The sequence below is a fragment of the Oryctolagus cuniculus genome, chromosome X, assembly GCF_051225735.1.
Source record: "Oryctolagus cuniculus isolate XC-2025 breed Fujian yellow rabbit chromosome X, ASM5122573v1, whole genome shotgun sequence".
NCBI classification, from domain to species: Eukaryota; Metazoa; Chordata; class Mammalia; order Lagomorpha; family Leporidae; genus Oryctolagus; species Oryctolagus cuniculus.
This window is the reverse complement of record NC_142888.1, coordinates 109212124-109237609: the sequence shown is the minus strand read 5'-3', so window position 1 is coordinate 109237609 and position 25486 is coordinate 109212124. Positions and strand designations below refer to the sequence as shown.

Sequence of the window (25486 nt, the reverse complement as noted above, 5' to 3'; positions counted from 1 at the left end):
TTATCAACCCTGGGATAGAATATGCATTGAAATGACTTTGTACCGTCTACCTTGTTGACATTTGAAGCTACCGTAGATCTCTGCTCTCACCCTAAGGAAACGGCTTCTTCCTTCTTTCACCCTTGTGTCCTTTCTCTCAAGGTGGAAGACTTGAGACTAGCATGCGGCGGGGGGTACTACCGGAATGTGAATGGGGTGCACGCATCGGAGCCTGTGCTGGATAGCAGGAGGAGGAACTCGGCTGTGGAGGTGACGTTTGCAGCTGAGCTGGAGCGTTCCAAGCCAGAGGCAGATACCACATCCTTACATCAGTCCCAAAGCACTTCCTCATTCCCTTTCATGTATACAGACCCTGTCTTTAACACTGACCCTGATCCCAGAGACTTCTTTGAGGAGAGGAGTCCTCTCAGTTCCTTTCAGACCAGCTCCAAGTTTGCCGACAACCACATGAGCGCATCTTCTGGGCTCCCAACTAAAGTGAGTTCAGCAAGGCAGCTAACTTACACAGATGTGCCCTATATTCCTTGCACGGGTCAGCAGGTTGATATTATGCCTCCCCAAGTCTTTTTTTATGTGGACAAGCCACCCCAGGTGCCCAGACGGTCTCCAATCATGGCACAGGAAAGGTCAAGGCCAGAAAGCTGTAAAGAGCCCACTGCCATGAAGCCAGTCAAAAGAAGTCCCAGGAGCATCAGACTGAAGAGCTTTCAGCAAGACCTCCAAGAACTCCAAGAAGCTATGGCCAGGACTAGTGGTAGGAGTAACATCAGCGTAGATCTAGAAGAGGAAGACCCGCATTTAGAAGATGCATTTGCATGTAACATTCAAGAGCAAACCCCTAAACGGTCCCAGAGCCAATCAGATATGAAAACCATCCGTTTTCCTTTTGGGTCGGAATTTAGACCTTTAGGGCCTTGTCCTGCTCTGAGCCGTAAAGCAGACTTGTTTACCTATATGTTTGCAGATCAGGAACTGCCAGCAGTGCTAATGGATCAAAGTACAGCAGAAAGGTATGTAGCCAGTGAATCCAGTGATTCTGAATCAGAGATTCTTAAACCAGACTACTACTCTTTGTATGGCAAGGGGATAAGGTCACCCATGGCCAGAATCCGCCTGTCTTCTGGCAGCCTACAGCTTGATGAAGAAGATGAAGATGTATCTGTCAACATCCCAGCTGCTGAAGACAGGACTTTGCTAGAATCATGTAATTACTTTTTAGCTTAGAAGTTGACCTCTGAACATTTTAAAGCCAATTCCATGTTGTCAGCTTAAGAAAAAAAAATGGGAACTTTTATTTAAACCATTTTCTTAGCTGCTATTCATTGGTGTTAAGGGACTATTCTGATTTGGGGCACCTAGCTTATGACAACTCCAGCTGTTGCCTCATTGCCTGAGCTTCACTCTTCTGTGCCACCCGAATGGACTCTGGAACATGCCCTTTCGTCTCCAGCAACCGTGGTGGGGGAAGGGGAACATTTGTCATCCTCATTACACATGTCCTTGTAGAGACGTTTCAAATGAAAGGTGAGCTCTTCCATGCTGAAGAATAGTGATGGTATGGGTTGGCATATGCAATTAGCGTCTAAAAACACTGTGTGATTTAGAGGATTGTGACTGTGTTGATTATTTGCTTCTTAAATGATACTGAACAACGTTTTCAGCCCTCATTATTTGTCTAGGGCCCAGTAAAAAATGGTCTTACATGTCAAGGAATTCAATTTTTATAACATGTGTAGGTGAGCATGGCCCCTTATAGCCTCAGGGATGAGTTGGTGGCATAGATACTCTCAACAGAACACACATTTACAATTAACCCAGGACATTCAGGAATTACATCAATTTCTAAACCCAAGGAATTCATGAATCATAACAATTTCTAAAGCCAGCTATATACCTGAAGAGGACACTATGATGTTTAACTTAAAACTTCTCTGTTCTTAATTATTACATGTTAGTGAATGGCAAAAGTAACATGGCAGCTTATCTACTCCCTCCTGCCAGAATTTGTGGTGTTTTTTTTTTCCCAAATCTTGTTGCATGTATGTAGGCAGGGAAATGAAAGGAATGTTATTTTAATAAATAGTAGAAAACTCCATTTAATTAAAAATAAGTTATGAGTATGGTTAGTTTCAGAAGTGTTTGGTTCGGTTCTACTAGTAAGGAAATGGCCAGTTACAGAACACACAATAAAAGGAGGGAGTCAAAAGAAAATGTATAGTCAGGAGTGGAGAATTATAGGATTAAATTATAGCTAAAAAGAAAAAGGATAGTATTGCCACCAGAGTAAATTAAGGAATCAACGTTGTTTCTTAGCCCATTCAGAATTTTTCTACTAGCCCTCCTGGAAGGTATCATATTGTATTTGAGAACTTTGTTTATTGCTTTTAATGATAAGTATAATATATTTATAAGATAATGTTAAGTACTAACTTCAAAGAAGTGATGTAACTATATGGGCAAACTGTTGTTATATATAACTTAATGGAGAAAAGATGGATGGAATAGTTTCTTTACTCTTTCTAGTCCTCACATCATGAAAATCAGTTTTCATATACCTCGTTCCACCCCTTTCCTACATTCTAGTACTTTCTTCTCTGATCCTGAATTCATTTCCTGTAACTCACAAATCTAGAGTAGCTATTTAATCATAGGAATATACTGACTCCCAATCACCTATAATCTTATAGATCCCTGAAGCTATATTCAAGTCATCCTCAACCTTTACTCTAGAAAAAGCTGAAACTCCGTCATGCTATATGCTGTTTCTCTCCTCAAATTCTGGAAGTCTTTGTTGAACTTATGTTTTCTTCAGAGATCTGTAGGTCTCAAATCGTATATGATCTTCTAATAAAACAGTAATTAAGGTGACTATTGAACTTATTGTCTAACCCAGGGCACTTTTGAGTCAAAGGGGATTTTATTGATAATGTTGTCAAGATAGAAGGCAGAAACTGGGGTAGATGTCAGTATCTCCTATAAATGTGAAGAGAATCTTCAAATTTCCAACAGAAACTGTGGTTTGATTATTCCGACAATTAAGGGCAAAGGAGAAATATGTTGAAACAAAATAGAACATCCCCCAAGTAAGCAAACACTGAGGACCATGAAATTTAAATATTTATTTTTAAAATCCCCAAAACACTGGAATATGTTTCACATACAAACAGTGTACAGGACAAATGACTATAATGACAAAGCAGTAAAATTTGCATCTGTGATGCTGTTTTTTTATTTTTTCCATTGAACAATTTTTGTAAAATTGAGGTGTATAGTTAAAGGCATGACTGAATCTGATAATATCAATCATCATGGAGAAATACAGGTGTATGCATTATGTGCACCTGTCTTCTACTGAACATGTCAATGAAAACACAAACTTTGTGGTGGAACTGTGAAGAGTTCCCCATGGAGACACCACACATTTGACCAGAACCTTGAGTAGAGGGAGTGTTGTAAAGTTTCAAATAATCAATTCATAAATCTGCTGCTTTTACTTTTACAAAAGTTCATTGAATCCATAATATGTATTGCCAAATTATTTCTGGCCCTCCATAGATTATAAACTGTAATTGGGTTTCAGTTACAGAGTAGGTAAAAATTGAATGGAACCACTATTTTGAAATACAGTTTAGGCCAATGAAAAGAATTTTCTGGGCATATGATGTAACAACTTTCTCATGTCTATTATTGTTTTTTTTAAAAGGGGGATATAATGGCTAATTTTCTTAAAAGCTACTCGTTACTTGAAGAACATCTTTCTTCTGATATTTGGCAATTATTCAGATTTTCTTAAAAAATTACTTGTGCAAAAATCAAATTGTGCAGACCCAAACAATAAAACACTAGCCATCAAAACTAATTAATAGCAACAATCCTACAACTACTGAAATATAGCCCCAGTTCACAACTCAGGCAGGCATAATATATATACCGGGCTTAACAGAAAAAATGTATTACCCACTTAACAGTACCATAAATATAACTGAAAATTAACTGTACAGTCTATCTTTGTGTGGACAGAAATTGTCCTGTACTATGGTTATTTTCATATGAACTAGAAAATGTTCATTTAAATATCCTTTCAAAAATGATGCTTATGTACTGATAATTATGAAGAACAAAAATGTATAAATAGTTTATAGGACAATTTAATAAAATGAAACATGTATGCTGGTGTAAGTTATACCCGTTGATCAAGTGCTTAATCACATGACAATCAGCTTTATGTAAGCTCTCTAAATTCAAGCATATACCATGCAGTTTGAGCTGAAGAGTTTAAAAATGAAGGCAGACAAAATCTTCCAGTATTACCAAAACCCCGTTCTTGGCTAAGTGATATTGCTTTGAACTCCTAACCATTAACCATAAGGGTCAATTGCCTCTTCGATCTAAAAGAGAAGGTCAATACTGCACACCACAAGATACCTCCGTTGCTACACATTGCCTAAAAATGCTTCAAACACAGGGCTCTCAAATGTGATAATCATTGAGCTGCCTGTAATTCATACCAACTTGGTAAAAGAGTCAATACTTTTTCAGGTTTCGTTGCCAAGAGCTTATTAAAAACTTGTGTTTTAAGAAGGTATGACTGATTTCCACCTCATCACCAATAGGCATTTTTAGAATATGCTTGTGTTGAAAAATAAATGGTTTTTTGAAGCCTGATGATTTATAAAAGTTGAATATTTAGGATAACTTTGAAAGACCTGCATATTTCACGAGTGTACAGTTAACTAAAGATCAAAACATGAACGGTATTCAACCTAGTAACTTAAGAAATAATGATACCTAAAAGCAACACTGTATCTCAACATTTACTAGAATACAGGTGAAACTATAGTATTAAAAGTTATTCCTTACAAAATAATCTCTTTAAAATATAAAATGATAAACACCATCACAAAATAGTCGAATAGCTTCTTCCAAATCTTCAAAGTCGCAAAGATCCAAAGGCACACGGAGCTCATGAATTAAGCATTGTTAAGCTTGAAGTAGCTTTGGTGGGTTTCTCTGGGTCCATATGAAACAGAAACCAACAATGAGTTCCCTAGGGTGATTCATCTGCTGAACACCTATAAAATTGAGAGAAAAACTTCAATTGATGTATAACTATGCTGCATGTTTGTATTGAGGAAATGATTCAACAAACAAGAGAAATTGTTTCTCTTCAAACTTATTGTGTAGATGTCAAAATAAAAGTAAGTTCAAAAATCCCTGCTGCCTCTGATTTCACAACTTCCAATGGCTTTGTTGGCAAATTGGAAAACAGATGGGAGTTTTCCACTGAAATCGAAGGGACTTTAAAAGGGGCTTTAGTTTATGAGTACAAGTTGGCTGTATCAGAAAAAAAGGATCTTTAAAAGTGTGTGATTTTACAGACCATATGATTTGTTTCATCTTGATCCCAGCGGCGTCATAAATAGGTTTAGTATCCCAGATCCAAAATGCTTGCACCAGAAGTGTTTCAGATTTTGGAGCTCTGTGGATCTTTGAATATTTGCATAGACTGTACCATTGGAGCATCCCTGATCTAAAAATCTGAAATTTGAAACTTGCTAAGTGGCATGTTGCCACTCAAAAAGTTTGGGATCTTGGAGCATTTTGGATTTTCAGGAGAGGGATGCCCAACCTGTACAGAGAACTATGAAGATGCACGGAGAAGAGAGAAAATGGGGTTAAGGAAGCTTGCTTTAGCTAAGAAGTATGTGTGTGCATGCGTGGAAAAGTCTTAAATGTACGAACTTTTTTAAATGTGAGCAAAATCAAGAGAAGAGAAACTGAAGTTAAACATAAGGGTCTTATATCATTTGGAGTCAGTTCCTCTATCTAAAATCCTTTATTTAACTTTTCATATGGGGGTCAAACTTAGGAATGTTAGCGCTGACAACTGTGAATAATGGTGTTCCTGCAAAGGCTGAGGGTAGTGGCAAGAATGAAAACATTCCTAAATGATGTTTTACAAGGGTCCAAATAAGAACATGCTTAGTGACCTTTTTTCCAACTCTTACCAGCAGAGAAAAGAAAAGAGAGCAAATGGCCATTTCATTCAGTGGAAAATTACCTTGTCATGCCTAAAGAGAATAATTCCAAAAACTAATGTTTAGCTGGGCAGTGAATAAAACACTTTACACACTCACATCTACTAAACAGTGATCCTGTTAGCAACAACTGGAATGGCTGAATCAAAGTTATACTGCATCATAAATTAACATGCCACAAAAATGTCACGATAATTTTTAAATGGCATTTCAAGCTTACTTCTGAAATTTCTCGATTAATTTCTTCACCATTTTATCTGTGATGCCAGGGCAGGCAGCTTCAGCCACAGCGATACTTTTCTCGAGTTCTTCAATGGCCTGATTCCTGCTAGCATTATTCTCATCCTGCTGTTTAAGCTGAGAAAGATGGGCGGTTATAACATTTAAACTACTATACTACTACTTAACGTAGGCATTCAATGCTAGAGAACCTGCACTTACTTCAGCAAACGCGGGTGTGATTATCATAGACAAACAGCTCAGGGTTTGTACAAGATCTTGCTCCTTTGAATAAATAATATAAGGTTATATCCATGAAATGAAAAGATGGATTCGTATTTTTCTTCGTTATTCTATAGCAAATGTGCACTAATTTGAGGCTCCTCCAAAAGCCCCAACAAAAGTCAAGTCCCTATGCCTTCTGCTGATCCACCATCCAGAAGGCCTCTATCTTCCGGGGCTACATCAGATTTGCCAATTCCCCAGGCTTAGGCATCTGTTAAGTGAAATACATTTAAAATACACAAATGGCCACCTTAACGACTTCTACCTTTTCTCAATTAGCTGCAAACTAACGGCAAACGAAGCACACTGTGTATATTGCAAGGCAGACGGTCATTCTAATACTTTTTGGCCAAAAAGGGGAAGCGATCACCCCCACATACGTACTGCCCCATTTTGCAGTTTCTTTGGGTCAGGCTTCTTGCGCACAGTGGTGAAGCTCCATTCAGGATGAGGATTATTTTCCCTGCTGGTGGATTCCCTAAAGAAATCGCCAAAGATACCTCCATAAATTTCAAAATAATGAAATGTGGTGAAAACATCAAATGAATGTAGGCAGACTTGGAAGAGATCATTGTCCCATTGTTTCCATGATGTCAGTTTCAGGTGGATACTGCATCCTACCACAGACTAGCAGAAGTTCTCAGCGCCAAACGTGCAGTTTGTGTGCACTCTGAGTCCCACAGGGAGACTTCCTACATCTGTAACTATGTTTCCCATTGCTCCCACTCACTAATCTGGATGTCCAGCAGCAGGACTTGTGATGTTTTTTAAGGCCCCATGGGTAACTCTCATGAGCAGCTAAGGCTAACAGCCAGAAGAACAAGCTACAGACTCTTCTGGTATTTTCCCCTCATTTTCAAGTGTTGGGTAATATCTCATAAATGCAAGAATCTGAGAGTATACTCGAAAGCAGTTTGGTGCTGCATTTGTACCAGTTCCCTGGTGGTGGAATAATAGGCTTTCCTAGTTTGAGGCTGCATTGTTAATGAAAATGCTGCTATTAAAAAAATAACACCATTTTTGCAAGGGGCAAAATTCATACATAAATGAATATTTAAATGTACCAATCTGATGACGTTTGCAATGTAGCGATGAGGCGAGAAAGGCCTGGAGGTCAGTTCTCTAGGGGGATTTACAGATTGCCACCAATGTAGGAGAAGACATAGTTCCTTATTAGTTTGGGCCAACTTATGTAACACCTTTAATCAAATTCTGTTCCAAAATTTTGTAATATACTCATGTATCCACTAGGGGTTAGACTGAGACCATTTAAAACTAGAACCATTCACTTCCAAGAAAAACATATTTCCAAATTCAATGTATTCCACATACTGTGACTGAAAAAAGACTTTCATAGCTGCTAAAGTAAAACCTCAGAACACAGTTGATATTTTATGGTAGAGCAAGCGCACTGGATTATAGCTAAAACATGCAGCATTAAAACGGGCTACCTACATAAAAATTAAATCAATTGTACATACGAGTCAGAACCCTCGGAATCAGACTCATCATCACTGTGTCCTTCTGCCTTCCATCTCTTAAATCGATCTATCAGTTCAGTGAGGTAAGAAGTCTTCTTCGAATTTTTTACAATGAATTTGTGTTTCAGAAGTTCTTTAGCTGTAGGACGCTATGGAAAAAATATCAAGGGTGCAGGATTATTTCTTGGCTTTTTATGACTGTAAAAGAGGTAAAAACAAACTCATTAAGCTAAAAGATGTAATAGTATGTCTAAAGATATAACAACTAAAAAGCTGGAAGAAAGTGGCTAATTCTATTATTTTAAAAACACTCTTTTAAAATTCTTTTAATAATTTAAATTTACTTGTCTTCATCTATTTGAAAGGTAGAGACAGAGAGAGACAGAGAGACAGAGAGAGATCTTACATCTACTGGTTACTGCCCCCAAATGCTGGCAACATCCAGGGCTGGGCCATGCAGAGAGCCAGGAACTGGGAGCTCTATCTGGGTCTCCCAAGTGGGTAACAAGGGCCCGAACACCTGAGCCACCACCTGGTACCTCCCAAGATGCATTAGGCGGAAGCTGGGTAGGAGGCACACTTGTGGGGACTTGGACTGGCACTCCAACATGCCCTGTGAGTGTCTCAAGCGGCAGCTTAACCAGCTGCACTGCAACACCTGCCCTGCTAATTCTATGCTTGAAGTGGCTCAAGGCATTCAAATTAAATTCACTACTTTGGTATGACAATTTGTCTAAAACCCAATGGGTAGAAGGTGGCCAAGCTAACAAACCAGGGATTTCTCAAAAGTAGAACAATACATGTAAAAAATAATGCTTTAAACTACTTTTAATAAGTTTACTGTAAATTCAGAAAAAAAATTTATGAAAACAAGGCTATCCTGTTGTGTTCATCTGTACAGATCTTATAATCCAGTTTCCATCATCCATCAAATGCTAATGCATCTAAATGCAAACACCAGGCACTGGGAAGGGGGGGGGGCGCTTTATCCCCACCAGCATTTTATTAATATCAGAATGTTTGTTATCAACTTAAAGATGGTTATATCAAGCTTAGAGAGGTCTTCTACATTTCTAACCTCTAGAAGTCACAAGGCAGTTTTTATTTTTAACAACAATAAGCCAACTATAATCAAATGTGCTAAGTATATGAATGGAGTTCAACGGATCAGCAAAATATATAACTTCTTATTGCCCTTTATAAACATTAAATAAAAATAAACAAACATAAATTTTCATGAAAAATGAAAACACAAGTGAATACATCACTGTGAATATTTACACATACTTTAATAACGATATAACATAAAAGAACTTTACTTCTCAAATTTCCTTCCCCTTGAAATAGGAAGTCAGCACTAGAATAAAGAGGAAGCTGGGGACCAAGAAAAAGGTGCAGAAGAAGGAAAAAAGAAACTAAAGATCTGGTTAAACATGGAATAGAATTAACAACAGAGGGAAGAACCGGGTTTCTGGACAGACCTTTGACAATTTTCACATGTACTGTATCCCCACTGTTACAAAGGCCATCTTTGCTGTTAAGTAGTTCTAATAATAGAAAACAAATGATAGTAAGAGCCCTTTATACTCACGAATGATGGATCTTTGTTCAGGCAAGCATCAATAAACTCCTTAAAGGACTTAGTAAAATCTCCAACAAGAGTTGGAGGATTGTTTTTTGGAATAAGAAACAGAACTCTCATTGGATGCATATCTGAGTTCGGTGGCTCTCCCTTGGCTAGTTCAATAGCAGTAATTCCCAACGACCAAATGTCAGCCTAAGGTAAGAGAAAGTTGATGGTAATATATTTTATTAATATGATTCATTTATTTATTCAAAAAATATCACATTCCTTACTTTGTGCCAGGTAACATTCTGGGCATGGAGGATTCAGGTGAATAAGCTAGGCAAACATCCTTACTCTCAAGGATGTTACATTCTAATAAGAGATAAATAAATAAATATGAAAAGTCAGATGGGGCTAAGTTCTGAGAAGAAAGCAGAGTAAGCGAATAGTGAATGATGGGATCAAGGGAGTTGCGGATTTGCATAGGATGGCTAGGGAAGACTTCACTGTGCAGATGATATTCAAGCAGAGAGCTGACTGGGAGGAAGGGTATCACAGACAGAAGGAAGGAAGTGCAATGGTTCTGAGGCCCGCCTATAATTGCTATGTGTGATGAACAAGGAGGCCACTGTGGTTGAAGCAGAGAGATCACAGAAGAGAGTGGTGAGAGAAGATGCTGGAAAAGCAGACAGTGTCCAAGTCATGTAAAGCCTTATTTGTCACAATAAAGACTTCGGATTTTATTACAAGTGAAATGGAAAGGCAGTGACATGAATATGACCCAGACAGTACCAGAATCAAGGGAGTTCATGCATAAGTTGCAAAATGACATAAGCTTAGCTTCAGAAAAACAAAAAAAGGAAAGCTAAGGTACTTTATTAGCTAGGATAGTATGCTATATAAAATGTACTAGCGAAAACAGTTTGTATAGGTAATACTTTACTTTTGAGTCATAAGCTGACTGTTGAATAACTTCAGGAGCCATCCAAAATGGAGTTCCCACAAAAGTATTTCTTTTAATTTGTGTATCTGTCAGCTGGCCAGCAACTCCAAAGTCAGCAAGCTTAACATCTCCTTGTTCTGAGAGCAGGACATTGGCAGCTAGGAGGAAAAAAAAAAAAAAGGAAAAAAAAAAACACGAAAATTCAGCTTTCTTGGAATATACGTATTTTTTTCTCAGGTTTGTATTAGACTTTTGTATACCTTTTATGTCTCGGTGAATTTTCTTTTCTGAGTGCAGATAGTCCAGACCTTTCAAAATTTCCTTTAGCATCGTAGCGATCTGGAACTCATCAAATGGACCAGCTCGCAGCTTAAGGGGAAAAACACATACACACTCACACATGTATAAAAGTTTGGAAAGGCAAAATTCAAAATGGCTACCTTTGAAATTAGATATATGAAAACAGCTCTGTTTATTAAACCAATATTTAAAGAAATGAGGACAAATTAAAAATGTAGGGGAAGATAGCCAAAGGGTTAGTTAAGTCCAAAAGAATGAACAGGCTTGAAAGATAATACAAGCACTTTTACTTATTTATTAGCTTTGAATTTCGGGTTTCCTGAATATTCACCTGAAAGGTTCATGCCTAAATATGCACAAATAACAAAAGAATTCTGCATTTGCTATTTCAAAGTTTTAGACATTGACACTAAACTGATTTTTAGATGAGACCGCCCATGAGATTTCCATTGCAACTATCTGCTCAGATAGGTCAGCTTTTAGCATTCATGTATCTCACTAATATTGTAAGGAATAGAGCCTTTTTGAGAGTCAAATTTTAAATTTAGCCAGGAATATGATAATTAAAATTTTCAGACTTCCATTGTAAAAAAAATAATTTTTTTTCAAGTCATGGAGGGATAGTTTTTCAAGTCAATGTAACACATTTCCCTTTCTTTTCCCCATCCCTGTACTAAAGCCAATAGTTCCAATTGGAATACAAGGCAAGCAATGATTAGGTTTCAGGAGAACTTGTAATGGAATATCTGAAAATCTCTCTTTAAAACTAAATGGTTATTTTAAAATTCTGGTACCTCATAAAGCACAAACACTGGACTGTACAATATTATTACAGGAAAGGGTGGGAAGCTAAAGTCAGAGCTGAGGTAGAGTTCTGTTTGCTGGAAGGAGGGAAGAGGTGGTGAAAATCAAACACTGCCCATGCTGCCTCACACTGGGAGGGATTCACAGCTCTTTGGCACCTTGTGTATTTCATCTTTCATGAATGCCATATTTATGCGGAATACAGGGCACTTTTCATGTTGCAATTTAACAGCTTAAAATAGAACGCATACTTCGGTCTCACCATTTAATATTAACTGTGGTCTGGGTATACAGTATACACTAGGGATTTCTCTAATACCATGGGTCCCTTTCCTAGGTAACATTATCTATTTACTTTTAAATCTATCAACTTCCACCCCAAAAGTTTCTATTTAAACAGTAGTGATTAAAGTCATTCTAAAAGGTGAAAACGGCATATCATTTCATTGATGGCTGGCAATGAAATTCTCAAGTAGTAGTAAATAACTGAAGGACAATCACCATACTATTCAGACTGGTGCTCAGGATCACTTGATCATAAAACGTTGGCAGGGCCAAAGGAGGTATGCCCTGTTTACTTAAGAAGTTGGGCAAGGTCCATGGGGTACTAGCTACTACTCACATGGATAAAACAGTATACTGCCTAACCCAGAGTTTTAAAATACACTTAGGTAAAAGCCTCAAAAAGGAGTCCTAAAGGCCCACTGACTTATCTTTACACCCTAAATTCAGTTTAAAGTTCAGTGAAACTATTAGCTAACTGCTGGAGGAGGATGGGAAGGAAGACTGTGGCAGGTAAACGGGCATGGACAGGTGGTATGGGTGCATTTTGCTATTTTCTTATCAAATTGAATATGGTCCCAGATGTTCTGGTTAAAATGCTTCCTTAGACGTGTTGGTAGTGATTAGAAGAGGGGGAGTTGTAAACAGCAGGAAAGTAAAGTAGACGGAACAGAGATTCTTCTTTTTAAATTACCAGTACAACTTTGGGAAAGATTATGCCAAGGTCTTGGCCTACTGTCCTTGGAGTGCTAATTGAACTACTCTGGGCCACTGTCTCCAATAGGTAACCCCTCCTCTCCAGGGCAGTATTCTCATCTTGAGAAATGTGCCTCTGTTTTCAAGTGAGGATATGCAAGAGAGGGGCATTTCCTCTTTCAATACTTTACACTTCTGGACTTGCAGATTTTCCTCAAACTGCCTTGACTTTCAGCCAATCCCCAATGCAGCATGCTATGTTATATCTTCTCTTACAGTTAGCATATTAGTTTCTTTCTTGGTGCTCATGTTTTATGCTATGTACCTTTTTATATGTATTTTTGTTGTAGGTGGCTATATTTCTTTTTGGAAAGCAGTGGGCTATAATAAATTCGACAAAATAACGTATAATATGTTCCAAGTTTGTTCACATGCCACTGTTTTTTCAAGAATGGGAGGGACTCTTGAGGATCACATTACATAATGCTGACATCTAGTCAGGCAGCAGTTGAAAGTGAGAAATACACTCTGCTCAACATGCTTCTTGTTTTCTCCTGTTCCTGGCAGCAGAGCTGTCCTCTACACCTAACTCTTTCTTAGCTCCACCAAGTGACAGCATTCATTTCTATAGGATTAAAAATGGAGAAGAAGTACATTTCTCTTCCTACAAAGCCCAGTTCCACAAATTTATGGATGACATCCCATATTATTGAATTTTCTAGTTAAAATAATAAAAACTAATGATTACTAAGCTACTTTATTCATATTTTTTAAAAAAGGACTTATTTTTATTTATTTAAAAGGCAGAGTGTCATAGAGAGGGAGAGACAGAAAAAGAAGTGATCTTCCATCCACTGGTTCACCTCCTAAATGGCCATAACAGCTAAGTCTGAGCCAGGCCAAAGCCAGGAGCGAGGAACTCCATCGTGGCCTTACAGAAGGTAGCAGGGACCAAGTACTTGGGCCATCTTCTACTGCTTTCCTAGGTGCATTAACAGGGAGCTGGATCAGAAGTGGAGTGGCTAGGACTCAAACCAGCACTTTTATCTGAGACACCAGAGTCACAGGCAGTGGCTTAACCTACTGTGCCACGATGACAGCTTCCAATTTTTTCATTTAACATTTGAGGAAATTAGGGTAGAGAGACAGTAAGTGGCTTGCCAACTTTTAGTCAGCTAATCAATGGTAAAACTGGGACCAAGTGCTAAGAACAGTTTTAATTTGTTGGCTTCATATTCATTAATTGCCATTTGTTTTGGTAGGCAGAGATCAGAATGGCAGGATGAGATTAAGATATCACAATTCATTTCACTCAGAGATTTCATAAAAGTGACTGTCGTATTACTAGGGGATATGAATTAGGGCTATTAGTTGGGGTTGGTCTGTTTTAAAGGCTTAATGTTGTTATCAGCGATCCTGATGAAGAGTGGATGAGAGCTGCCAATGCCTAAAAAAAGGGAAGGGACTTGGTGACTGCCTAGGGGACCAGATAAGGTAACTGATAAATTTGGAAAGGGCCAGTAATATTTAGACAATGGAAGGAGGACTGTGGAGCAATTGAAAGGCTTCTTGTGGAATTAATGAACAAAGTATTGGACAATTTGACTCTGTGACAAGACAACTGGAAGGGAGATCATTTAACTTCAAGAGGAGAATGAGGGGCCTGGCGCCGTGGCTCACTTGGTTAATCCTCCGCCTGCGGCGCCGGCATCCCATATAGGCGCCGGGTTCTGTCCTGGTTGCTCCTCTTCCAGTCCAGCTCTCTGCTGTGGCCCAAGAGGGCAGTGGAGGATGGCCCAAGTGCTTGGGCCCTGCACCCGCATGGGAGACCAGGAGGAAGCACCTGGCTCCTGGCTTCGGATCAGTGCAGTGCACCGGCTGTAGCGGCCATTTTGGGGGTGAACCAACGGAAGGAAGACCTTTCTATCTCTCTCTCTCTGTTTGTAACTCTACTTATCAAATAAATAAATTTAAAAATCTTTAAAAAAAAAAAAAGAGAATGAAGCCTGACTCCATTTGCGGGATCAATTATTATGCAAAGAAATGCCAGTGGAGTTCTCTCACTACAGAACAGAGAGAGGAAAAAACAAACTCAAGCTTTAGGATACAAAAATCAGGTGAGACACAGAGACACAGGGAAGGATTACCAAACAGCACAGCACAACTGATTGCATGGAGATGAATGCCTAGAAGTAGATGAGGCTCTCCCTCAAGTTTAATTACCATTTCTTTAGAATGGTTTAACCATCATTCTGCCTAAAGGAAAGAAAATCTCCTATAGTCATCTCTGTTCCTAATACTATTTGAAACTTTGAGTCACTTGCAGTCAGGGTTGAAGTCTTGAAAATACATTTGACGGGCAGGTGCAGTGGCATAGCAAGTGAAGCCATAGCCCACAGGCGCTTGTTCGAGTCCCCGCTGCTCCACTTGCAATCAGCTCTCTGCTATGGTTTGAGAAAGCAGTAGATCATGGCCCAATTTCTTGGGCCCCTGCACTCACATGGGAGACCTGGAAGAAGCTCCTGGCTCCTGGCTTCAGATTGGCCCAGCTCCAACGTTGCGGTCATTTGGGGAGTGAACCAGTGGATGGAAGACCCCCCACCCCCACCCCCGTCTGCCTCTGCCTCTCTGTAACTCTGCCTTTAAAATAAATAAATCTTAAAAAAAAAAGAAAATGCATTTGATCACTTTTGGTTAGGAAAACTCAGCTCCACTTTAAAAATAAGAAGACATTATTTGATGATCTTCATTTTTAAAAAGTGTGCATTGGTACATGTGTTTGTGTGTAATTAAGATACTTACGAGATCCAGTGCTGAGCCACCACCCAGGTATTCCATTATTATCCATAATTTTGAACCCTGTAAAGTCATGAAACATTTCAATTACAAACCTGAGCCAAAAAAACACACTAGGAAAAATGTTAAACCTCACATACCAATGCATTGATGCTAAGATACAGGTTTAAAAGCTATTGCTTGGAACTTAAGAACATATTTTTCCATAGAACTTTACAAAATGAACCAGCCAATGTTCGCCTCTCCAAACCTATTCACCCTTTGATATGGCTAAACCAACACAAGTACTGTTTGTTGTTGTTGAGCTGCAAATACTGATTTTCAGAAAATCCAGAAAAAGTAAACTACACCTTTAATTAATTAATATTGAATGATGAGATTGAAAGGAAAAGACAGTTGCATTTAAAACTGAGGAGGCAAGTGGACACATGTAGAAATTCTGAATCCTTCTCCTGCCATTTTAGAGTTTCATAGAATTTATTTTTTAAATTCACACATAAAATTATACATGTTTATGGGGTACTATGTGATGTTTTGATAAATGTACATATTTGCAATCTTTGAATCAGGGTAATTAGCAGATGCATGATCTCAAATGTTTATCTTTTCTTTGTGGTGAGAACATTCAAAATCCTCTTTAATAGCTTTGTGCAATTTAAAAAAAAAAGATCGTTATTCATTGAGAGAGAGAGAGAGAGAAAGAGAGAGAGAGAGATCTCCTATCTACTGGTTCACTCCTCAAATGCCCTCAACAGCCAGGGATGGGCCAGGTGAAAAGCAGGAGCTCAGAACCAATCCAAATGTGCCACACGGGTGACAGAGATCCAAGGATTTGAGCCACCATCACCTGCTGCCCCCCAGGGGGTGCATTATCAGGAAGCTGCATTGGCAGTGGAGGAAACAGGACTGGACCTCAGGCTCTCTGACTTGGGGGACATGGATGCCCAAATGGTGATTTAACCACTGCCCCAATGCCTGCCCCATTTCTTGCAAGTCTTGAGCTTAGGGGACACTGGCTGGATGTTTTTCTTTATTTCACTTTTTGGCTTTCCTTTTTTAAATGTACCAGTCATGATTAGTATATATTGGAACCTAGAAAGCATATTGCTTATTTTTCTTCTGATGTAAATGGTTAAGAAAAAGGGACTATGTGGCTTAAAAAGCAGATGATTACTGCAATTGGAATGAACTTCACTATGAGTTGCACAAGAAGAAACAGAAGAGCATACATACATATGAATTCTAAAACAATTGTGCACACATACATAAACACATACCATTCAGCTCTTTCAGTTAAACTTTGGAATGAATCATTACCCCCCCCCTTTTCCCCCACCTACAGCCTGAAATACTAGGGATATCTCTCCATACCATTTCATAAGTGGTATTCTCTGAATTTTTGTGGGACCACAGAGCTGACTGGAAGCAGAATGGTTGGTTTTACTATACTGGCAACAGCCAAGTTGTAAATGGTTCCAAAAGTCCATTTCTAAGTAAGATGTTTGGAATTTTGAAAGTAAGCATTTTCCCATAAAAACAATGTCTAGGTTCCTGGGGTAGTCCCTGCAAAAGACAATTGAACAGAAATGTATTCGTAGTATAGCATGAAGGGTTCCAGAGAAACTACTATTTATCCCTTAACAATTTTTTTCTGGGAGGAAACTATATTCAGTGCTGTGGTTCACCTTGGGATGCCAGGAATACATTTCTCACCTTTACAGCCCCAGCTGTGGGATGAAGATGCTCAACTCTCAAACTCTGCCACTTCTGGAAAGTACTCAGGAGTTCAATTTAAAATTTCCAAGCATCTCCATGGAGTTGGAACTTTATCAAGGCAGAGAAGGAACTCCAGTGACGTAATGATGAGTGCTTAACAGATGGTGGAGGAGGGGCGAAGAGTCAGAAGTGGGTTTCCATGGTAGTGTGGGGGGTGGGATGTGGCCTGAGGTTAGGGACCTTGCAGGGAGGGCTCGGTTATATTGAGACAAAAGGATTCTCCTTTGTTAATTCTGCAACTATGTAGGATGTATAAGAGAAAGAGAGAAACAGTGTTCCCTGACCCCATTCAGCCCCTCCACTAATGGTGACATCCACTCTGGCAGGCCACAGCAAAGCAGCTTGAACTGAAGGAGTTGAGTGTCTTTGTTAGTAGCAGTGTATACAATATGGAAGAGAGGAAATAAATTCCCACAATAGTGGGGTGGGAAGAGGAGTTCTGGGAGTGGCGCATGCACCTTGTATTTATGTATAGAAATTCAGCACCAGAAGGTGAGAACTGTGAACCCGAATAATCTTTATATCAAGGGAAGAAAAATGTGTTATTTATGATAACTTAAGATTTTTCCCTTAGGGTGAACATTCGGCCTAGCAGTTAAGACACTGCTTGGGATGCCAACATCGTACCTGTATCAAAGGACTGGGTTTGGGTCTCAGTTCTGCTTTGGATTCCAGCCGCTAGTGAATACACACCTTGGGGAATGGAGTGGTCAGTGGGTAACAGTACACACAGTTGGGCTTCTGAGACTTGGACTGAGTTCCATGCTCCTGGCTTGGGCCTGGCCCAGCCCCACTGTTGCAGTCATTTGAGGAGTAAACCAGCAGATGGGAGATCTCTTTAATCTCACACTCTCCCTCTCAAATAAAATAAACTTCAAAAATTTTCTTTTGACATGTTTGTTTCTAACAAGCATTGTACTCTACATTATGAATTCAGAAAGTTTCCCAAGCACCTGACATTTTAAAAAAATGATCTTCTAAAACATGTTTATCTGTTTTGCAGTTCTGCGTGAATGAAAGCACCTGTTTTCCAAGTTAAAAACACTGTGTGCTTTTTGTTTGTACTAATGCAAAACAGAAACTTACCAACTCTCTGTCACTAAAAAGTATTCACAGAAACCTTTAAAAGTGACTTTATAAAGCAGTCCATACATATTGCCAAGTTATTGATGTTAATGTCTAAGCAACTTCAGGTCTGAAAATAATGCTTCTTATCAGTAAGCAAACTGTTCAGTGGAACCAGGACTTCTTCCAATGGGCAGAGGACCAGGGCTACCCAATAGCTTTTCTGGCTGCCTCCTTTTGATTGCTACATCTAGAGACAAGCCTCAGTGGAAGATGGCCATTGGGCTGGACATTCAGAAGATTCCTGGGCAGGAATAGCCTGAAGCAAGGCCTAAGTGGGTACTGCTGGGACTGGCCAGCTGGTGGGCCCCTTCTAGGCTCATGGAAGCTTAATCCACAAGAGATTCTTCTAACATGTTCCTCGTCCACAACATGCATGATTGGCTCAATGGAAACGTCAACCACAGACAAAACCAAACTGAAAAACCTAGATAATATGATCCTATTATTTTGAGGGATGATGACTTCCACATTGAGAGACTTAGTGTGGAGAATGCAAGTAAGTGTGCTTGGCTTGCTTTTTAAATATTTTAAAAAGGTAACGTCCTGTATCAACATGGGTGGCCAGTCAGGGATTATGAAATTGTCCCTAAGTTCAGAACACCTGAAGAGTAACTGCTCTAGAGTTATACTAGTTACTTGGAAGAAGTTGGAGCCTAGTGTTAACAAATTACTGATATCTGAAGTATCAACTATTACCCACCGAGGCCTCCGACCAGCAATTCCTTGCCACTAAAGCAGGCATTTGGCCAATGAGGAGAGAAATGCTACTGTGGAACTTACAGTTTATTTGTTTATACAAAAAAACATTAAAATTACCATTATAGGTATTTGATATTAGATTATTTGTAATACACCTATGAGTAAATAAGCTATAATTTACAACTTACTGATATATTTGATAGAAGTTACTTATATATCGAATTATGTGAGCTGTAATTTGTTATATATACATATACAAATTGAATTAAATGAGCTGATCTTTCAATCCAACAGCCAATCATAACACTGGCCACATATACTAGCAGGTAGAATTAAAATAAGCCAGTCACAAAAGGACAAATAGTATAGGGTTCCATTTATATGAGGTACCTGGAGCAGTCAAATTCATGGAGACAGAAAATAGAATAGTAGTTGCCAAGGACTGTGGGGAGGGGGAATGAGGAGTTATGCTTTAGTGGGTATAAAGTTTCAACTGGTGAAGATGTTTTGGAGATAGATGGTGGTGATGGTTACACAAACATATGAATTTACTTAATATTACAGAACTGATACATAAAAAGAGCTAAAATGGGAAACTCTATGTTATGTACAGTTTACCACAAGTGAAAAAACACAGCACACAGACTTTATAGAACTGCAGGGGACAGCAGAGATCATCTTGCCTAGATGTGGCTAGATACTTCACTACCTCTGAGTCATTTCTTTCCAGTTTAGAATGTTCTGTCCACCCTCACATCCCAACCCCAACCAAAATCACATTCAAGATCCAGTTCAAATGTTACCGCTCCTGTTGTCAAGTTATTGTACTTAATGTACCCACAGGCCTAATGAGTAATATGAGGCAAGTGGCCAGTACATAGGTGGGGCTGAGGAGGGAGGATGGAACCAGAGGCAGGAATTTACAAGTGGTGAGAATGAAGCAGATTGATAAGGGCAAAAATGCAGAATCAGAGAAATATACAGAGTAGGCACTCAATAAATAAGCATGTATTGAACTAAAACTAATATGGGGCTGCTTATGAGCACATTATGCTAGGTTTAAAGCTATTCTTATTTTGAGAAAAGAACATTTTAAACAGAAGAAAATGTTCTATTCTTGATTTCCCTCAAGTTTTATAAAAAAATTCTATTTTTTAAAAAATAGAATATTTTAGAAGAATTGAGCACACACTGGATGTAAGCACACACAAAGTTTCCGTGAAAAATGAGGCTAAAAGACTTACAAACTTGATTATGGAATACTTTACTTCATTCATCCAATTTTTTATTATTGTTGCTGTTTTCAAATAAATACTGGTAGTGTGCAGGGAAGGCCAATATTTCTTTGCCATAAAAAGAAATCTATGTTTCATTAAACTCAGTATTTCACTAAAAAAAAATCTAAAAGTAATTTCTTTCAGTAGCAAATAAAGGCATGATTCAAATTCTATTCAATGCCTGGGTGAGCTTCATTTTAAGATTTATACCAAAATAGAAAAATATTTCAGGATTATAAAAGATTCTTTAAATATTGTGAGATCAGAAGGGAAGGGTTTGCTTATTTTAGCACTCTTCATAAAGACTAACTCGGTTAAGAAAATCTGCAATGAGCTAAAATTAAAGGAAAACACTGTGGCCATGCTGATGTGTTTGTCTGGTTTTTACTCTTGTTTTTCAAACTGGAGCTACACAGTGACCTCAGTCAAAATGAATACCTAGTCATTTTTGCATGTCTCAGGGAAATCACTACAACTGTATGCAGTTTCAGAGAACATATAATTTTCTCTCAAATGCAATAACCTTTTCCTCTAGCTTACAGTGAGGTCTTGGTTATGTATGATGTCCTGGGGGGGGGGGGCAACTGGAGCAAAACCCATATCCTGCTTTGTTCAATTCACTTCACTCACAAAATCCTCCATGTCCTCTGAAATGGCTGGATGGGCCACAATAAGTACATCAGCGGATTGATAATGCAGCTCTCTGATGGTGCTAACAGGACATGGCCTTGAATTACACTGACGGCATTAAACATACCCCCATCATATTTGACACAGTCTTAGTTTAGAAAAAAAAGTCAAGATTTGAGACAGCAAATTAGATTGTATTTAAGATTAAGCCATTATTGGATGATGAGTATATGCATACTATTTTGTTAGGTTTTGCAGGGAATTTTTCCAAAAACTTGAAATCTGAGGAATGAAAAATACAGTGCTGCAACACATTGTCTCTGAGGGTACTGAATAAAGGCTATAAGCAATCAATAAAATCCAATTTAACATAGCACAATCCATTTTGAATAGGGTTAACTTAATATTTTAAGTCAGTTATCAAAAATAACTGATCTGTTACAGATAACTAAATATAGCAACGATTCAGGTTTGCTTGAGAGTACTACTAGAATTACTAGGAATCCAACTAGAATGTATAAACACACACACACACACACACACACAGATTTCTAAGGAATCTGACCTGCTAAATTAACTTCTACGGGATGAATACAAATGGAAAAATTATGCTACAAAAGATCAAAAGAGTATGGACATGGTAAAATACAGAACAGACAGTAGTTACAACACTGAAGGAAATGCTGACATTGGATAGAAACTTTCCAGTCTTATTACCTCCTCTGGGAGGTCTTTTATTCAAGTAATTCCATAGAAGGACAAAAATGACCACCTCATTTGTGACTTATCTGTATTGCCTACATACTTTAATCAGAATATCTGCAACATTTTAGAATCGCACTCGAAGGTAAGTTCTTAGATGGCAGAAGTAGAGAGATCTCATTTTTCTATCTGTAGCTATTTGGCTGATTTATGATTCATTCTAAGCTTTCATTCCATATTCATCTAATTCATGTAATATTAGCATAATTAGGCTTTGTGAAAAGGCAGAGAAATACATAATGAATTTCCTCATCTGTATTAAGTAATAGATAGCTCAACAAAGTGGTGACAGAGTAAAGTCACCAAGATCGAGTAGCAGGAGGTATCACTCTTAATCATCCCACAAAGACAAACAAATAAGCCAACATAACATAATCCAAGATAACCCAGGAGAAGAATCCTCAGCAACCCCGTGGGGTAAAACACTGCACTCTCGGCACAGAAAGGATCACTGGTGAGATGCACATGTCCAAGCCACCAGGAGACTGCCAAGAACCAAGGGCACTGTGGAGGCACCACCATGGTCCCCACTTGGGCGGAGAATGCTGGCGTCTCTTAACACTGAGGTAGCCGGCAGCCATTGCTGCCAGTGAACTGCAGAGAGAAAGGCACAGTGATACAATCCTCTCTTAACCAGACGCTGTTGGGGACCGCTTCTGACCCCCTGGAGAGGTGACATCCACACTGCAGACCTGCGCTTTGTGAACTTCGCCAGCCTGTAGCTCAAGCCATGGAGATATCCTGACACTGCCATACCAGCCATGGCTTCCAACCGCGTCACAGCCAAGCGCTCTGTCCTTGTCCGCGCTCTAAATGGTGGCTCAGCCACCACTGAGCCGGTCTGCGCTCTGGATTGTCTCCTGTGGCTAACCTGCAACCACCACACCTCCAATGCAGAGGCCGGAGTGAATGCAACAGCGAGCTGGCTCGCAGTCTGCCGGATCTGAGGTTTCTGCGCAAGCAAGCGGTCTGGGCACCTGCTCTCCCGCCATGAGTTCAACTCCGCCCTTCCTCCCAACCACGCTTGCTCTGTAAGCCCGCCCTCCTGACCCTGGTGTGGCACAAGCACCCACGCCTTGCCTACCGTTAGCAACGTGGCAGCTGCAGGGGTAGGGAGAGAGGATGGGAAGAACTACACCTCACTACTGCCGCATTATGCCGGCAGACACTCACGGGCCCATGCCTTCAAGCCTCAGCTATCTGGCCTTCCACTCATCAGATGAGCCTGCTCATAAGCCAGACCCCGTGTCCAGAGGGATCCCCTCGGTCATGACTTCTGTGGGAGGAAGAACAGACTGGGGAAACCCAGCCGCTCAAGCCAGCAAAGACTCGCACAAGCCCTTTCCTCTGTTGCTGAGACAGATCTCTGTTAACAAGGACCTCAGCAGGCAGAGCGACACAGCAGACTAAAGGGTGCAGAACCACTGTGGAGCAGCCAGCCAGTGCCCTCACACTCGCCCACGGGAGAAGGCCTTTCCACGCTGAAGCCAGCCTGGCATGTGCAGAAGAGGTGAGTGCACCAGCAAATTCGCAGACATTAACTTAAGGCAACAAGAAACAACAAATCCTCTCCCCTCCCCCCCTTATAGAAAGCCCTGAAGGGCAAGGACCTAATACTTTCATTGGCTTCCTTTGAAAAATTTTTCAACATTGTCAGAAACAATTTTAATTCTAAAATAACTTAAACTCGAGCCCCCCCCCCCTTTTTTTTTGGCCTGCCAAGGGCCGTTTGGATATTTATAACATCATTCCTCGGCCACAGAAAATGATCAACTTAAAAATTAGCCTGCAGTAGATTTATTGAATTTTGAGTCCCGCCTACGGTTGCCTTGGCAGGGCTGGACCAAATGAGTTTGCTGGCCTTATATGGCCCGCCCGCCTGACATTCCCCACCCTGTACTAAGCTAAGACTTTCCCAGCTATTTATTCTTCATATTCCAATAGACACCAATTCTGCCTTCTAACACAGGAACCCTAGAACTCTTGCAATGGTATCGCCATCTGCCAGAACTTTTTAGCTGTCTGCTAACTCCAACTTTGGGGGGAGGGCACACAGATATTATTCCACTTAATTCCATTTTAACAAGTATAGTCAGCCCTCCAACATCCATGTTTTCCATGTCCCCAGATCCAACCAACTGCAGGGCAAACATATTCAAAAAACATTGCATCTATTCATCTATACAGATATTTTTCTGTTATCAGTCCCCAAATGATACAGAATAACAACAACGATTTCCAGAATATTTACATTGCATTAGATGTTATAAGACATATAAACTTATTTGAGAGGTTGTGTCTGGGTTATATGGAAATGCTATTTTATATAAGGGACTTGGGCAGCCATGCAGTTTGATATCTGCAAGGCATCTTGTGGAGCCAATCTATCCCCAGCGTGTACTGAAAAATAATCATATTTATCAGTTGCTTAAGATGTGTCATACCCTGTGCTAACTGATGTACAAGCCCAGACTAGTTAAGCCAAGACATCAAGGAGATCACAACCTGTTTGCAGAGAGACATTTAAATAACTATTATAACTCAATGGAATAAGTGACATACTTACATAGTCTATCCAATCTGAGGTTGAAGAACACCAGCCCATTGAGAATAATATGTGGATATCTGGGGGATAGCCTTTTCCTGCCAAAAGATACGTCCCAAGGACCAGCTGTATTTCTGCTCCCCCATCAACCCCCAGTTCAGGTGTGGAAAAAGGGTACAGCTGAGTACTAGATGTATGCAGGATACATCTGCTAAATCTAACAACGGATTATTTGGTTCTATAAATGGGGCTGGATTCCGTCTTGAGGCCAAAGACTGCCAAGTTCTAATTTAAGATACTGCCTTTCAAAAAATAGAATTTTTAAAAAAGAAAAAAGTAATGAAAATACCTTATGACTTAAATAATACAACACATACATTACCTTTAAATATGACCCATAGTATTTTGTTACATATGAGCTGTCACATTGACTCAAAACAGTTATTTCTTGCTGAATGTCTTCTATTTCATCTTCAGCTTCCTCAAGGTCAATGATTTTAATAGCAACCACTTGCTGGGTACGGTTATCAATTCCTTTGAAAACTTCCCCAAATGAGCCTTTTCCAATGCGTTCTAATTTTGTGAACAGTTCTTCTGGATCAGCTATATTATTCTAAGGGGGGAAGGAAAGAGACAAAGAACAAAAATGTTTTGAATCAAATATTTTTAATGGAAGGAAAATAAATCACATAAGATAATATTTTATAGGATTTTTCCTATTTTTATTATTTTCTTAATTGTATATATTTATGAATAAAATGTGACAAATCAATGCATGTATACAATGTGATGATCAAATTGGGGTAACTGGCATTTTCATCTCCTTAAACATTTCTCATTTCTTGATTTTTTTTCAAAGCATGCAAAGTCTTTTGACTCTACATATATGCTTTGTTAGAACTACTGTCATCTCCAAGGGTCAGCTAGACCACATTCTACTGAGTCACCCACATGCAGTGGGCTTTGCTGATCCTGCTATACAAAAACATCCCATACAGCAAACGTGGTCTCCAGTGCCTGCCAGAGGATCAGGCGTTTTTTTTTTAAATACAGCAACTAATTATGCACAGTTTGTACAATCATGCAAATTTAGCAATGGTGAGAGAACACATAACCTTAAGCGAAGGTGAATCACTAAACATTCGAACATTCTACCAGTATGTGTTACCTCTAACTTTCCTTCTCTGCCTCCAACATCACAGTTACTACACCCACACTTCAAAACCGCCAGCCAGGGTTAACAAGCTGTTTTTATTTA

General features: G+C 39.3%; 2 protein-coding genes across 2 annotated transcripts in view; one reads left to right on the top strand and one right to left on the bottom strand.

Annotated features, from left to right (window-relative positions):
• FRMD7 (FERM domain containing 7) overlaps positions 1-2860 on the top strand; it is a 60082-nt gene extending 57222 nt beyond the window's left edge. The window contains exon 12 of the mRNA XM_017349954.4: positions 142-2860. Coding sequence (XP_017205443.2) covers positions 142-1224 — 1083 coding nt within the window. The 3' untranslated portion in view covers positions 1225-2860. The remainder of the gene's footprint in view (positions 1-141) is intronic.
• Positions 2861-3099: 239 nt separating this feature from the next.
• STK26 (serine/threonine kinase 26) overlaps positions 3100-25486 on the bottom strand; it is a 55056-nt gene continuing 32669 nt past the window's right edge. The window contains exons 3-12 of the mRNA XM_070066771.2: positions 24611-24841; positions 15418-15474; positions 10794-10902; positions 10534-10691; positions 9615-9800; positions 8024-8172; positions 6927-7020; positions 6480-6542; positions 6259-6395; positions 3100-5072 (exon numbers count right to left, since the gene is read on the bottom strand). Coding sequence (XP_069922872.1) covers positions 5048-5072; positions 6259-6395; positions 6480-6542; positions 6927-7020; positions 8024-8172; positions 9615-9800; positions 10534-10691; positions 10794-10902; positions 15418-15474; positions 24611-24841 — 1209 coding nt within the window. The 3' untranslated portion in view covers positions 3100-5047. The remainder of the gene's footprint in view (positions 5073-6258; positions 6396-6479; positions 6543-6926; positions 7021-8023; positions 8173-9614; positions 9801-10533; positions 10692-10793; positions 10903-15417; positions 15475-24610; positions 24842-25486) is intronic.